This window comes from Dipodomys merriami, unplaced genomic scaffold (assembly GCF_024711535.1).
Source record: "Dipodomys merriami isolate MVZ:Mamm:240054 unplaced genomic scaffold, mDipMer1.0.p SCAF_15, whole genome shotgun sequence".
NCBI classification, from domain to species: Eukaryota; Metazoa; Chordata; class Mammalia; order Rodentia; family Heteromyidae; genus Dipodomys; species Dipodomys merriami.
The window spans coordinates 18173712-18190253 of NW_027202826.1; the positions used below are offsets into that span (position 1 = coordinate 18173712).

At 42.7% G+C, this 16542-nt stretch overlaps 1 protein-coding gene across 1 annotated transcript; it reads right to left on the reverse strand.

Moving 5' to 3' along the window:
- Positions 1-371: 371 nt before the first annotated feature.
- LOC138826923 (alcohol dehydrogenase class-3) lies at positions 372-10765 on the reverse strand. The gene is made up of 9 exons (XM_070022317.1): positions 10705-10765; positions 8505-8606; positions 6884-7025; positions 6308-6395; positions 3120-3339; positions 2759-3019; positions 2294-2429; positions 784-922; positions 372-642 (listed from the first exon to the last, which is right to left on the reverse strand). Exons 1-9 carry the CDS (start codon positions 10714-10716, stop codon positions 618-620), a joined length of 1125 nt encoding a protein of 374 aa, XP_069878418.1. The 5' UTR covers positions 10717-10765; the 3' UTR covers positions 372-617.
- Positions 10766-16542: the final 5777 nt, after the last annotated feature.

Sequence of the window (16542 nt, forward strand, 5' to 3'; positions counted from 1 at the left end):
GTTGGTCAGTTTTTATATATATATATATATATATATATATATGTCATATATGATTGGAGTAGCACTATTGAGAATCTTTTTCATATTTGTGAACCCAAAAATACATGTTGCTTTTAGTCATATAGGAAAACATGGCCTCTTTGTTTTTTTTTTTAAATTAAAAAGGTGACTGTGGTGTCCAATGCCTGTAATCACAACATTGGGGCTGCAGAGGCAGGAGGTTGAGTTTGAGGACAGTCTGGGCTATATAATGACACTTGGTTTCAACTGTAACTGTCTCTTCTCTGTTCACTTCATGAAATGAATGTAAATAATGGAGGTTAGCCGTGAGAATGAGCACAGCATAAAAATAGGTGACAACAGCACAGAAATGTAGAAATCATTTTTATTGTTTTAAAAATATTCCTTAAGCTAGCAGTGATTTATGTGAAGCATCTAGAAAATCGATTTGTGACTGTTACTAGCTTTGCCCTTGATTACAGAGACTTTCAAGTTACTTCCACATATGGGAACATCGCTGTTTCTTATAGAATTGCTCTATGTTGATGAAGCCAAGAACTTGAAAGGTCTCCCATCACATTACAGGATAGGAACACGATGGACAGTTTCTCTTGGACCTAAATCTTTACGACAGTTCGAATGCTGTAAAGAAGGAAGCAATAAGCATGTGAATGATGAACATTTGCTATATGACTACTAATGCTATATTTCTTTTGATCCTCCAACCCATCAGCCCCAAGCCATTATTACATACTAGAATGTGGATCTAGAGAGAGAGCTTACCTCTTCCCTGAATGCATCAGTTCAAAGGCTTCATTAATTTGGTTGAAGGGCAGATTTCCAGTCACAAACTCATCAACTTTTATCTTTTTAGACATGTATTCAGACACCAACTTCGGAACACTTTCTACACTCTTCCATCCTACAAGAAATCATATATCCACTAATCTATGCAGTTACCATATGCTATTACTCAGTAGGTGACACAAAGACATGTAACAGAATGATACTCAAAAGGAGTAAGAATTTCCCAAATTGATATGAAGCAGGGAAGAATTTGAGATATATCTTTTATTATTATTTTTTGGTGCTAGTCTTGGGGCTTGAACTCAGGGCATACTGAGCTGCTTTTGCTCAAGGCTAGCACTCCACAACTTGAGCCACAGCACCACGTCTGGCTTTTTCTGTGTATGTGGTACTGAGGAATCAAACCAAGGGCTTCATGCATGCTAGGCAAGCACTTTACCATTCATACCTAGACCTAGCCTTTGAGATACATCTTTATGAAAACATATACTCGAATATTTTTCTTGTTCTGGATTAAGATTTACTAAAATCTCACTGAAGTTTTGGCTAAGTGACTTTTTGTTGGAGACAGGATGTTGCTGTCTATCCCAGGTGCCTCAGCCTCCTGCATCGTCTGAGCCTGCAGGTGAGAATCACCATACTTAAGCTATATAGAACTCTGCAAGTCTTAGCAACAAATTTAAGTCCACAATAACAAAGACTTCTGTCATCACTGTATTTAAGGAAGAAAAAACTATGCCAATATAAGGACCATATTTTCTGGGTCCTAGATTTAACAATGAAATAAGGATAACATCTCAGGATAGAAATGCAAAATCTTCAAGTGATCAAACTTTAAAAAAGTTTCAATTTATTTGTATCTAAAATCAACAAATCTTCCCACATTTTAAGGACTCTTTAGAGGATACTTCAAATTTCTTGGGCCTTCTCCAAATCTTCCTTGCTACATCCTCCATCAGGATTCCCCCCCGCCCCCCCCCCCCCAAAAAAAAGAAAAAAATAATGGAAGTTTTACATTTCTCCCTTAAATATACTCAGAATATTTTAGCATGCCTGTTCTCTGGATCAGAATTTCCATTTACATCTTTGGGTCATATTTTAGATGCAATCAATGATAATGCTCTAGCCAATTTCTCAGTGGTAGGTAGGAGGGCAAGGGCTTCAGTTAAAGGTTACTACCAAGACCCTTGAAGCTCAGCACCCAGCTTAGAATGCCCATCTAGGCCTGAATTCAAGCCCGAGTAGTGGCAACCAAAAACCCAAATTGAACAAAAACTGTAACAGTGTTTCAGAAGATGAGTCCCTTTGCAGCTCCAAGGGTAAATATTAAATTTGATACTCTCCTATTAAAATAAATGCAGGAGACAATTTATGACAAGGTGCCTCAAGAAGGAGATGCTTACTAGTACAAAAAATCAGCCTGGGGTTTCTAATCTGCCACTGGAACTTGCAAGAGTAAACTGTACTCTTCCTATCTGCTAATTACCTCCGAAGGCCGTGCCTTTCCACGTGCGGCCTGTCACCAGCTGGAAGGGACGAGTAGAAATTTCTTCGCCTGAAGCAGCAACTCCAACCACCACGCTGACCCCCCAGCCTTTGTGGCACGCCTCAAGTGCAGCCCTCTAGACACACAGGGAAGACCAGCAAAGGTGTCAAGGTTACACCAAGAATGCCTGCGTCCCCAGAGGCTCGGTGTGCCGTTTATTTAAAAATACAATTTCATTGTGATTAAGATGTTGTAGTGAGGGTGTACCATTTCTGGTGTTTTATTGGACAATTACTATATTATCATATTATTGGATAAGTATCTTAAATATTTTAAGAAATGCTTCCCTAGATGATAATAACACAAATGAAGCAAATTTAAAACTTCAATTTGCTTTCCATTTTAATCTTGAGAGTATATTGGAACAGAAGCTCACAAACAAGGAACAAAGGCCAGCGTACTCACCATGACCTTCACATTACCGATACACTCAAAGGAGTAGTCCACTCCTCCATCAGTCATTTCAACCAGCACTTCTTGGATGGGTTTACTGAAGTCTTGGGGATTAATGCATTCAGAGGCTCCAAATTCTTTGGCCCTTGCAAATTTATCTTTATTGATGTCCACACCAATGATCCGGGATGCACCAGCCACTTTACAGCCCATGATAACAGCCAGTCCTACTCCTCCGAGACCAAAGACAGCACAAGTAGAGCCAGGCTCCACCTAACAGCAAAGATAAGTCAGTCAGGGGCACATTGCATGGCAGTTAAGGACACCACATTGGAGGCTAAGGTGGAAGCTAAAACCCAGGCAAACCCCTTACTTTGGCGGTGTTCACAGCAGCACCATAACCTGTGGAAATGCCACAACCTAGAAGGCAGACTTTGTCCAGCGGAGCTGTGGGATCGATTTTAGTAACAGAGATGTCAGCGACGACTGTGTACTCAGAAAACGTGCTGGTTCCCATGTAGTGTAAAATTGTTTTTCCTTTGCAAGTAAATCTGCTAGTGCCATCTGGCATCAATCCTTTTCCTTGAGTGACTCTGAAAAAAAAAAAATCAATAAAAAGGAAAATGGCGCTGTGGAATTAGGTTTCCTAAAACCCAGAGGAGAAAGTTAATTGTTTAAAAAAGTGTACTAACATTCAAAGCTTAATTTCTAATACGTTCTTTAATAGCATCACATTTCAGCCATGCTTTATCAGCGAGCTTGTAAAAGATTGTAATCTTAACCATCTTTCAATACCCTTTGGAATTTGTCAGAGTATTGAACTCATTTTAACACATATTATGTAAGGGTGAGATGAAATTATTTAAGATTCCATCATAAAAATGTGTGAGTAACCTCAGCCGAAGAAGCCACAGTAGTAACTACAAAAGGAGTGAAGAAAACAGTGGCTAAACTGGCTCATGGAAATCTTGCAGGCCTTTTTGAAAAAACATTCAAATTTTATTTCCTCCTCCTCTTTGTTTTACATATGTGGGTTACCACAGTAAGAAAAAAAAAAAAAAAGCAAAACAATAACTCCCAAATGCACAAAGGTAAACACTACAACCAAGATCCTAAAATAGGTGGGGACTCAGACATCTTTATTAGGACCACAGCCCTAAAGTAAGGTCATTTGGTTCAAAATCTGTGTAATCCTGGATCTTTCCTTTTTAAGTATTTTGCAGGCAGGGTTATGAACTTTGGCCTGGGGCTGGTCTCAAATGTTGATCCTCGGTGCTGGGAAGGTGGCTCAGTGGTAGAGTGCTTGCCTTGAATGCATGAGGCCGTGGGTTCGATTCCTCAGCACCACATAAGCAGAAAAAGTCCGAAGTTGGGCTGAGGCTCAAGTGGTAGAGCGCTGGTCTACAGCTGAAGAGGTGGGGGACAGTGACCAGGCCCAGAGTTCAGACCCCACAACCGACAAAAAAAAAAAACAAAAAAAACAAATGTTGATCCTCCTACCTGTAGCCTCCTGAGTAGCTGGGATAACAAGCACAGGTGGCTTACAAAATGAGATGAGGTCTTGCTAACTTTTTTCCCAGGCAGGCCTTTAACCATGATCCTCCTGATCTATGCTTCCCTAGGAGCTAAGATTACAAGTATGAGCTAGTGCATCCTGTAATCATTTTATTACTGTCTTTTGTTTATGTGGTATTGAAGAATTGAACCCAGGGCCTCATGCATGCTAGGCAAGCGCTCTACCAGTAAGCCACACTTCCAGCCCTCCGTAGTCATTTTAAGCAAAATAAAACACTGTAATTTGTACACTCAAATAAACCCTTTGGTCTGTGTGTGAATGAATACATAGACAGGGAGAAAATCTACTGCTTCAAATTTTCTTAGAGTTATTAGAAACAAATTTAAGAGCAAACATTGTTTCATATAATTCTGGCAGCAGTGTAAAAAATCTCTTATATTTTTACTGGAGAGTTGTAAATTTTTTTTTATAACTTAGCAATTTCAATCCCAGTAAAACACCCACAAAAAAGTGATGCACAAATGCTTCAGAAGGTCTGTAGAAGAAATGTCCCTAGTAACATTAATCCTAACAGTCCCCCCAAACCCAAATGTCCATTAACAGGACAGAGGACAAGCAGTGGTGTTTGGAATGTAATTCAGCAGAGCAGTAGAGTAGTAGAGAGCACACAGCAACTTCAACTTGGACCTGGCTCAGTATAACGAAAGAAAAAAAGCTGACACTGAGTTGGAGGGACACAATGAACTTTAAGGGATGGCAGAGATCTCTATCTTGATCTGAGTGAAGCCTCTATCAGGTAAACATCTAAAAACATCCACTGAGCTGTACATTTAAGATGTTTATACTCTAAGTACTATATGTTGTGCATGTTCTGCTTCTAGTAAAAGAAAAGGAACAAAGGGGATCTTAAACTGCCTCCAATCTGGACAAAAGGTGAACAAATGCAGCAGTGGTACTCAAGAGATACTATGTTGAAAATGAATTATATAATGTGGGTGGGGATGGGAGGGAAAAACTGGGAGTGAATGAGGGAAGGGGTGACATTGTCTAAAAAGAAATGGACTCATTACCTGACTTAAGTGACTGTAACCCCTTTATAATAACAATAAAAAAATCAAAGACCAAAAACCCACAAAAAACTGGCTGCAATCACTCCAATCAGCAGTCCCCAATGTGGTATCAGCTAACAATAAGGTAACCACTTTTTCTACATCAAAAGGTTATGTTCTCTCTCGTAAGCTTCCCAGTAACCTCGAGGTAACTTTTATTACTCCATTACTTTGATTACATGAACAATAAAATGGCCTATAAAATGATTACACTTAATCTCAGAACATCTCCTTCCTTATAAAAAGAGAATATAAGATAGAAAAAAGGTTCAGAAAATTCTGATTTGTAACTTAATGTGACACTGAGCAATTTAACTTCTGAGTACTGTCACTGTCATAGTGGAAAACAGGAAAATGAATGATGGTGACAGTGAGGTACCTTGAAAGCTGGCATGAAATAATCCATGTAAAAAGAAACACATAAAGGCTAGGAATGTGGCTTGGAGAGTGCTTGCTTAGCATGCATGAAACCCTGGGTTTGATTCCTCAGTACCACATAAACAGAAAAAGCCGGAAGTGGCGCTGTGGTTCAAGTTGTAGAGTGTTAGCCCCTGAGCAAAAGAAGCTCAGGGACAGTGCCCAGGCCCAGAGTTCAAGCCCCAGGACTGGCAAAAAAGCAAAGCAAAGCAAAACAAAAACACGTAATTACTAGTAATATGCCCCCCATTTTTTTATTTAAAGAATAACTGGATATGCTGGGAGAGAGTGAGGGAAAAGAAGACACTGTAAGAAAGTAAATGTACTCATTACCTGACTTATGTAATTGCAATCCCTCAGTACATCACCTTTACAACCATAAAATTAATTGATTAAAAAATAGTTGGATTGGGGAGACTGCAGAAGGAGGATGGTGAAGAGCAAGACAGGTTAGGTGGGAAGATCCTGTCTCAAAAAAAAAAAAATTAAAAAACCAAAGTCTAATAAAAGAACACCAACCTTATCTTCTGGCACAGGTTTGTTTTAGGATTGAGACAGAATTTGCATTCTCCACACTGTGGGATGTAAAGTGGGATGACCGTATCTCCTGGAAAGCAAACACACAGATATTATCCTGAGTTAGGAAAAGTGATTCTATCAATACAGCAGCCTCAAACATTCATTCCTGTCTGCTGATGCAGTTCCACACATTCACATCAAGATCTGAAACTACCCACAGAACAGCATTCTGACACTGACTGTGCAAAAAAGTATGCTTCAAAAGTTTTTAATGTAAATAAAAGGCCTTGTATTTCAAAACATTGATTCACTCACCTATCTAAAAATCTGTGCTTTAGATTGCCAAGATTGGCTTTGCAAGTGCACTTAAAACAATTGCAAATACACAGCAATCTTGCAGAATGAAAGGGAAATAAATCCCAGTATCTGTGCTTACAAGATAAAGACATCAATCTTGATGACTTTCCTTAGTAATAACTATTCATACATAATCATTTATGCAGTGTATCAGAAAAGTAATTTCGCTACAAAAATGAACCAAAATCATGAGGTAAGTGGTTCAAATGCTTTGCTCACCTGCCTTTAGCTTAGTTACTCCTTCACCAACACTTTCCACAATTCCAGCACCTTCATGTCCCAAGATCACTGGAAAACAACCCTCAGGATCGGCTCCACTCAGGGTATAGGCGTCAGTGTGGCAGACAGCAGTGGCAATGATCTACAAGGAGATTAAAATAAAAGGCAATCAGGGGTGTGTGATCATGCAATTCAGGGAGAGTCGCCAAGTCGATGAAAGGTAAAGGTACTTTACCACACAAAGCCTTCTGTTAACTTTGAGGGACATTTCATTCAGAGTTTAACTTGCTGAAAGTTAGCAGTGTTTGCAACACAAGGAGTCCTCACAATGAGTCCTGGAGCATTTGATGGTGGTATGTTTCTATGCAATGAAAAATGCCCATTATTCCTTTTTTCTGTCCCACTATTCCTTTTGTGTGTGTGAGTGTGTGGTGTGCGCTGTTGGCAGGAAAAGGTAAATGAGATAGTTTTATGAGCAGTGTGTTTTCAGGTGTGGAGAGGAACACCACGGCTCTCTCACTGCTAGCTTCCTGTAGGGAAATCGTATTTCTCTGAAGAGCACTGGCTCTGAAATATGCCAGGTATCTCCTGGAGTTTGGGTCCAATCTAAAGCTTTCACTCGCAGCACTCCTTTTCTGCCACCAAAGTTAAGTAGTACATAAGCCACTCTTATCTTTCTGAGCCACCAAAGCACAGAAAGCTCAGAGCTCTTGCACTGCTCTGCTTCTGGCCTGCACATGTCTGTGAGGTGTAACATTCTTTACCCCCCATTAGCTGTTTCCCAGGAATGAGAACTGAACCCATCCTGTTGCAAACAGCTCACCTTACTTCCCAGGACAGACACTGTCTTCATTGGTGGCAAAACTCACAACCTGCTTAATTTGCCAACTTAAAGAGAGCTGTGACTGTTTTTCTTAAATGTAACCTTTTTATAGGATGTTAAGGAAACACTCACTACTTTCAAGCATTAACTTTGTCTAATAACAAGTAGAGAAGCGAATGTTAAAAGGAACAAGTTTATAAATGTCAAGGCTAGAGCTGGCTGCCTTGTTCAAGAGACCTCTATTCAGAGGTAATTTCCTTTCTCTTCTTGTGAGATGGAGCAGTACAGGGAACACAAATCCACTGACGCCTGGCTCTGCTGCCATGAATTGTCCATCAGAAAGTTCCCCAATGAAGGGACTTAATTTGCTTATTGCTGTAGTTAATCTGGAGCCTCCTTCCAGATTTTCTTGGGGGTGCTTCTAACAAAACTGAAAATCATTTCTTATTCTATTTCTAATACGACATAGTACCTTTGAAATTATGTATTTTTTCAGCAGAAAAAGGAGGAGTTTACAAAACTACCTTAAACCCAAGACTGAAGTCATACATATTGCACTAACTCAGTAATCCTTGGGGATGGTTGCTTAGGTCCATTCCACACCTAAAATGCTGGAGGGGAATCCTGCAAAGATGAGCAGGGTTAAGAACAGGATGCTGTGATTCTAGGGATGGTGACTTTCCATACCTTCTCCCTGACTCTGTCCTTTGAGACCAATTCTTTGTAGGCCTCAGACTTACTCATCTCTGCAGAGACCTCATTATGAGTCCTTTCCCAGTGTCTCAGGTGCATCATTACCTTAATTCGTACTTCATGAGCCTTTGGTGGAGCTACCTCTATCTCCTCTATGGAGAGAGGCTTTCCAGCTTCCCAGGCAACTGCAGCCTTGCACTTGATAACCTACAGCAGGGTGAGGAGAAAAAGAAAGTAAATTGTTTACTAATAAAAAACAGTGGGGCTGGGAAAGTGGCTCAGTAGTAAGTGCTTGCCTTGTATGCATGAGGCCCTGGGTTTGATTCCTCAGTACCACATAAGCAGAAAAAGCTGGAAGTGGCACTGTGGCTCAAAGTGGTAGAGCACTAGCCTTGAGCTGAAGAGTTGAGGGACAGCGCCCAGCCTCCGAGTTCCAGCCCTATGACTGACCAAAAAAAAAATGTGTACTTGAGATGGCTACCTCTTCACTCTATAAAAGCCTCTCTCAGCTAAAATCTGTATTCATCAACTATTCAATGACTATAATGCATAAAGAAGAGCAGATGAGGTGGGCATGGTGGTGTTCACCTATAATCAATCCCATCTACTCTAGAGGTAGGGATGAGAGGGATTGTGGTTTGTGGCCAGTCTGGGCAAAAAGAACCCAACAAGCTATTAACATTAATTTCACTTGTTCTTTTGTATGTTGTTATTGAAAAATTTAAAACCACATATGCAGCTTAATAGCATAGTAGCTAGTGGTTAGTGAGAATCACTACCATCATCAAGCACTGGGAAAGTTAGGTTTGGGTCTATTTACATGCTTATGAAATGTGTTGGCAGAATAAAGGTCGCAAATCCCTGGATTAACAGGAGACAGACTTGAAAGTCAATAATTATGAAAAACAAGTAGAACCATGAGACTCTATTTGAAAAAAATAACTAAATCAAAAAGAGCTGTAGGTGTGACTCAAGTGGTAGAAGACTTGTGAGTATATGGTTGAGTTCAAATTCCAGGACTGCCTTCCTCCCAAAAGAAAAAGAAATTAAATCAGATAGTAGAAAAAATTTAGACACAGGAACAGGATCTGATTTTACATTTATGTCCCACAGACCTCAAAACAAAACACCAAAGGACCAAATTTAGAATACTAACAATTTGCTCTTCTAACTTACAGACACAAGTGACATGATAGAATAATAATTCATCCAGAACTGAAGTCTGATACTTCTCCCCTTTAGAAAACGCTTGTAAGGAGCTTAGCCATGTTCTTTTGGTGACAATTCTAAGCAAAACATTCTTAAGTCCAGGGAACTTGCTCTATTTCAACCTCTGAGCCATTAGAGGAGTGATTTTTTTGCACTTCCTCTGCAGACATTTGGCATTAAGGGAAAAGTGTGTATTTATTTAGTTTATTTTTAAAGATCATGGCTTCTTGCTTTGTAATCCCCGTTGGCCTGCATTACCTAACCTCGGTTGGCCATGAAAGCTGACTCCCCATGCTTTTGTCTCCTGAGTGCTTGAGATTACAGACCTGCCCCACGACACACAGCAAAAGCTGCATGCTTCTTTATTAAGACCGAAAGCCCTGTCATACTGTCTCATTTCCTTTAAACTTCAGCATTTCAGAACACAGACCCTTCTAGAAAATATCCCAAGTGTGCAATGTGATCAGCAACAGGAGGCTGATGGCCTGTCTTGCTTGTGTAATATGTTTTCCAGGGCCCGGGGACCGAAGTGTGCCAACAGACCCAGGGCGCAGAACCACGTCGGCTGCCCACTGGGCATCGGGTGTTGACCACAAGCACATCCGACTTGGGAAGGCCGACCTCCGACCTTTGCTCTGATGGGCCGAGAGCCCGCAGAGCCGCTGTGGAAGGCTTTCAGGAGGAGGCGGCTCTCCGGGGCCGCGGCCCCGCCGTCCAGGGGGCCCGGCGTCCTCCCCAAAGCAGCACAGCGACGAGCGGGCGGACGCCGACGGCACGGCCCACCGCGGACGCCATCCACGGAGGATCGGGCCGAACAAGCCGGACCCAGAAGGACCGAAGGTTCGAGGCCCGCGCCTGCCGGCCCCGGGCTCCCGGCCCCGCTCCTCCCGCCCGACCCGCGCCCCGGTCTCCCGACGCTGCTGCAGAGAGCAGAGGAAGCCGCGTTGCAAGCCCGGGTCCCAAAGCCTCCCTTCCTCTCCTTCCCGTGCTGGCCGGGGATCCTGTTATCCAAGCCCGCGCGCTCCCGGGCTGGGGACCCGCAGCCACCTGTGCCCCCCCCTTCCCGCCTCGGGACCCATCGCGCGCCCCGGGATACCTGGTTCGCCATGTCGAATCTGCGCAGAAGTCCCGGATGGACAGCCTGGGCCTGGGGATGTGGGCGGGGCAAGCGTGGAGGCGGGCCTGGGCGGTGCTGCCTCCCGCGGAGCATGCGCGGAGGCGGGGCTTGGCAGCGTGGGAGACGGGGGGGGGGGGGACCGGAAGTGCGGGGTGAAAAACGGAAGTACACTAGAGTTGTGCTTGTCTGAGGTGGCTTCCAGCCTGGCGGGGCACCGGGCGACGCCTTCGTGGGTCATTCGATAGGCTCATTGCAAGTCACCCTGGTTGGAAATCTCCCCATGTAGGTTCAGCCTAGGAACCGCGAGTGTGGAGGAGAGCTGTGGCCGGGCCCGGGAGCACGTGACCGGAAGTCAGTGACTGCCCTCCCTGGGCCGAGGCCTTCTTCCTTTCTACCTCCTGTGGCCCCGCCACACCGAGGGACGGGGGCAAGCGGGGCGCACGAGGGAGGGGCTTTCTAGAAACTTCCCGGTGCCATTGCAGCCGCTCCTGACGGGTGGGTAGGGTTTCTGGGTTGGGGAAGAACCTGGCAGGGAGGGATGGCGGCTGTGAGAAGCCTCCCAGTGGGACCCTGTGGGGCGGGAAGATGGTTTGCTGGAATGGCCCTGGCAGACGGAGACGCTTGGTCTACTGTTCAGTCCTTCATGCTTCATTTCCTAAGTATACGCCTTCATGGAAGGTCTGCGCCGGGAAGGCAAGGCTGGCTCTTCCCTCCTCCTGGCTAAGTCTTCCCTGTGCTGTGTCACGTGGGTAACTGGCACACGTGGAGGTCACTTCCTGGGCCTCACCGGGGTCATGCACTTTTCCCATAGGACCAGGGGAGGGTCCCAGTCCCTTAGGTCACATCCACATCCGGGATCGCCACACCTTCCCTCACCTAGCGTTACCTTCTCCCCTTCCCTTTCCCTACCTAAACCCAGGTCATACCTCAGGCTGCCCCTTCTTTTGCCCATGTGGGTCTCCACCATGCATGGCGGGGGCAAGCAGTTCGGTAAAATAGACTTCTCTTCCTGCCTGAAAGCGCACGGTGTCTCCTTACCGGCTGCCTACACTTAAACCTATTTAAATACCTAACACTTAATGGTTGGTGTTTTCGAAGATTCTGTTCAAAGTCCTTCTCCCCCCCCCCCCCTCACCCAAACAATAACTTTTAACTTCTCTAATGATACAAGAATGGTTACCAGATTATAATCTCCAATCGGGATGACTCTCCTAAACTTTAGGATTGCATGCACAACTGCCTTTTAGATACTTGTCTCTACTAGGAGATTCGGCAGTATTTCAAACTCAATTCATCTACAGTTTATCTTGTATTTATCCTTACAGGGACTTGTTTCCCCTCTGTGTCTCTGTACATTGATAGCATCCACCTTCTTCCTCCAGCCAGAAACCCGAGAATCACAACTTCTCCCTCACTTCCAACATCCCATCTGTCATCAAACCCTAAATATCTTTCACATCTTTATCCCTGCCTTTATTCAGCCTCTCATTATTTCTTACACTGTTGTGGAAAGAGCCTTCCATCTGAGTTACTTGATACCAGAAGGTTAAAATCGAATGTGCTATTAAATTAATATTCCCTATTAAAACATATATTAATTGATGCCATTTCCTTTCTACTGCTTAACGTTTTTGAGTGAGTTGTCTTATAAGCAAAATGTCAGTATTTTAAATTATTCATGGACTAAGATATAAAATCTAAACTCTGTCCTTAGCCTAGTCAGCCCTGAATCACCTCATTCTGTTCTTGTTTCTTGCTATTCTGCCAGACAAGTCTCTCTTGTGGAACATTTGTCATTCTTTCAAAAGACTCTGTGCTTTCTTGTATATTCTGGTACGTCTGCTTGGGATGTGGGAAGCAATTTCTAGTGATGGAACTTTTAGCAGTGAGTTATTTTTCTTTTCCCTATTGAAGACACATCATTTATCTTCTGGAAAGAGACCATTGAGCTTTATAGTATGTTGTTTAACAGTAATAGGACTTCTGGTTTGTGGTCTGACATGTAAGTAGACATCTCTCCAGTATAAAGCTGAATGAACTGGGGAATTAAGAATTCTTAGATCTGTAAGAGAAGTGAGGTCATAGGGGAAACTGCTGCCTCCAAAATTAGAGAGGCAGATGGTTATAGACAACCATATTTACTTGAGGTCAAAAACCCATCACTGCTGGAACCAGTATTGGAGTTGCAATGTAAATGTTGAACGGCTAGAGTCTTCTTGTGGTCAGCTGCAACCTATTCATGGATGAAGGCAGGCATTCATGATTGAGGAGTGTCATCTCCATAAGTCCTCACAGTGAAGATTGGAGAAAAATCTTTCCCCTTTCCTGTCAGGAGTTGGAAAGCAACCATTCTGAAATGTGCCAGGAAATTCTGTTCTTAATAAGGCTTGCCCATGGATTTTACCACTGCAAAAGGAGTATTAGAGTTATTAGAGGAAGCCAAGCCCTCATATTCCATCCCTCATTATCCCTCATTTCTCACACCTGTAATTATGGTCAGATTAAGTTGTGAGGACTAATTACAAATTAATTGTGGAAGGAGATAGCTTAAGTACCACAATAATTTGCACTACATTTTGATAATTCATAAAGATAAAAAATTTCTGACCAGTTTTTGTGAGAATAAATTCTGAGGGAATTCAAGGGCAGAACATAATTGTATGTCATGTTAGGAGCACTGTGGTTGCTTTATGGCACTGCTGTAACAAGAATGGTTAAGACCATCTATTTATACATAGACTTTTTTGGGGGGGATCAGGTCGTGGGGCCTGAACTCTGGGCCTGGGCGCTGTCCCTCAGCTCTTCAGCCCAGGGCTAGCGCTCTACCGCTTGAGCCACAGCGCCACTTCTGGCTTTTTTTCTTTTTGCTTATGTGGTGCTGAGGAATCGAACTCAGGACCTCAGGCATGCAAGGCAAGCGCTCTACCACTGAGCCACCTTCCCAGCCCCTATTTATACATAGAAACCCAACCTCAGTACTAATGCAGGTTAAATGAAGTTGAGCTCTCAGATCTTCTGGTGATAATGTAAAGGAATGAGTATAAAGAAAAATGATTACAAAGGAAGACGAATGCTGGAAATAATCTGCCATGTTATATCTGCTCACTTATTCCATTTACTTCTTCCTTAAGGGGAAGGTAAAAGAGCAAAAAGTAAACATTTACACAAGTATTGGGAAACCTATTGTGGAGGAAGAATGTGGTGACTAGTTTTCTCTCTAGGTTGGTAGGATGCTATGGTTGAGATGGCTGTCTGGTTTTACCCAGGGTACCAGATACTGGGGTAGTCATGACCAACTAGCGAGGCAAGAGAGGCAAAGTAGGCACCCTCACTAGTCAGGCAGCAGGATCAGTTTGCCAAGTAGTGTTATCTGATCTACCATGATTTTGGGGGGTGGCAAAAGTGCTGCTCCATGACACTAGTTTTTCTGCCATGGCTTTATCTTTCCCACAATAGTTGCAAGACATCTGTAGCTCTAGCCTGCAATATCTTTCCTGAGGCAGGATGTAAAGGGTCTTCTCTCTACCATTATCTTTTTTATTTTTATGGAGAGTGAAATTACTACCCCTTCAGCAGCCTGCCTACCTTCCTCCCTCCCTCCCTCCCTCCCTCCCTCCCTCCCTTACTCCCTTCCTCCCTCCCTCCCTCCCTCCCTCCCTTCTTCCCTTCCTCCCTTCCTCCCTTCCTCCCTTCCTTCTTTCCTGTTCTCATAAAGACAACAGTCTCCTACCTGTTCCTGTCCATCCTTCCATGGGTTCAGTTTGCAGAGACTGTGGTTCTCATAGGCTAGTTAGAAAACAGTGTGTTTCCTGAAATACAGGATTCACTCAATAATGTGAATAAATTCTCTCTTGCCTGTCTCTGGGTGAATAGCTGGAAGACCTCAAAGGCAGGCAGGAAGTAGGCAAATGGACCTGTCGTTAAAAGAGCTTATGACATAGTTAAAAATGTTTGAGGACCAGAAGAAATAATGCATGAAAGTGCTCTTTATAAATGTCAATGTTGGGTGTCAGTGGCTTATGCCTATCATTCTAGGTACTCAGGAAGTTGAGACTTGGAGGATCTCAGTTCAAAGCCATCCTGGGCAGCCATATCCCTGAGACTCCACCCCAAACTATCCAACCAGAAGTTTGGCTAGAGGTTTGGCTCAAATGGTGAAGTGCTCTTTGTGAACAGCCATGAACTAGAAAGCCTAGTAATTGCAAGAGATGAAGAAATGAAGAATCACCACAAGAGGGTGTTGTAGCAGTATTTTGAAAACTGGCAGTCTGGTGATTCAATATTGTGCACCTTTGCAGCTGGCATTTAAAAATATGTGTAATAATTTCAGATCCAGAAAAATCAGCCTCTCATTATGTTGTGTATTTAATTATTTTTCTCTGAAAATTAATAGTTTTTGGTATAGAAAGTGTCTTAGGAAGTATCTTAGAAAAATTCTATTCTAAAAAGTATGAACTATTTACACATTCATGAGGATAAACTTTCAATATCAAGAAAAGTGTTTACAGAGTGTCTTTGAATGTATTTAGAGATTGTTTTAATTTCAAGAAGTTTACAAACAAATGCTTGAAAAACTACAAAGCAGCATATGCCAAGACTTCAGCAAAGAGACAAGAAGTCAATGTAGACCAGATCATGAAAACAGCTTTGTGGCTGTGAGGAGTTGAAGAGGAGGCAGAGTCCCAAACAACATAGGAGATTTGAAACGGCAAAGGAGAGGAGACAGAGGATGAGGAGAAAGAAAACCTCTATCCAGAGAAAATGTGAGAAAGGCAACCAACAGCAGGGTACATCTTAGTCTCCATAATGCCAACACAGGAAACATCTACAGATCAACTGGCTTCTATTTCCAAAGAAATAAAATCTTAACTAAGTAATGTGAGTTTCTGCTTTGTGTCATTACTACTCACATCAGCTAAAGCTTCAGAGATGGTTTTCTCTCAGAGTTCAAAATGTAGACGTTTTAAAGAAAACAGGTAGATTTAAGAAATTACTCCAGGTTGGAAGCTAGTGTCTATTACTCTAACATGAATTAGGTAACTCATCTTTTGTGAATAACTATTCTAACATCTATGATAGTAAGAGTTTGAAAACTCCCACTTGCTCCTCCTACATTAATCTTACTGTTGAATCTTACACAAATGTCTTCACCCACTATATAACCTTATGGTAATGCATTGCTCTTTTGTTTGTGTGTGTGTGTGTTTGTACTGGGGCTTGAACTCAGGGCCTGAGTGCTGTCTCTGAGCATTTTTGCCCCAGGCTATTATGCTACCATTTGAGCCACAGCTCCACTTCTAGTTTTTTTTAGTGGTTAATTGTCTCATAGACTTTCCTGTCTGGGCTAGTTTCAAACCCTGACCCTCAGATCTTAGCTTCCTGAGTAGGTAGGATTACAAATGTGAGCCGCTAGAGCCCAATTTGCTTCACTTTTTGTTACTTTTTTTTCTTTTTGTTGGTTGTGGGGCCTGAACTCTGGGCCTGGGCACTGTCCCTCAGCTTTTCAGCTCAAGGCTAGCACTTTACCACTTGAGGCACAGTGCCACTTCTGGCTTTTCCTGCATATGTGGTGCTGAGGAATGGAACCCAGGGCCTCATGCATTCAAGGCAATCACTCTGAGCCACCTTCCCAGCCTTCTTTGTTACTTTTAATTGGATGTAGAAAATCATGCCAGTTAATGTGAGTAAGAGTGATCTGCAAAGAAAGCACTACACATTACAGTTACGATAATTATCAAAGATAAAAAGGAAGATTATTTTAGGAAACAGAACTTTCAGAGCATAGACTCATTTTTCTTTAAATAAATCTTTATTTAT

Coding starts and splice junctions, on each gene's coding strand:
- LOC138826923 (XM_070022317.1), bottom strand. Junction 6,396..6,883: donor AGTAACTAAGCTAAAGGCAG/GTGAGCAAAGCA, acceptor TTTGCTTTCCAG/GAGATACGGTCATCCCACTT. Junction 3,020..3,119: donor CTGCTGTGAACACCGCCAAA/GTAAGGGGTTTG, acceptor CTTTGCTGTTAG/GTGGAGCCTGGCTCTACTTG.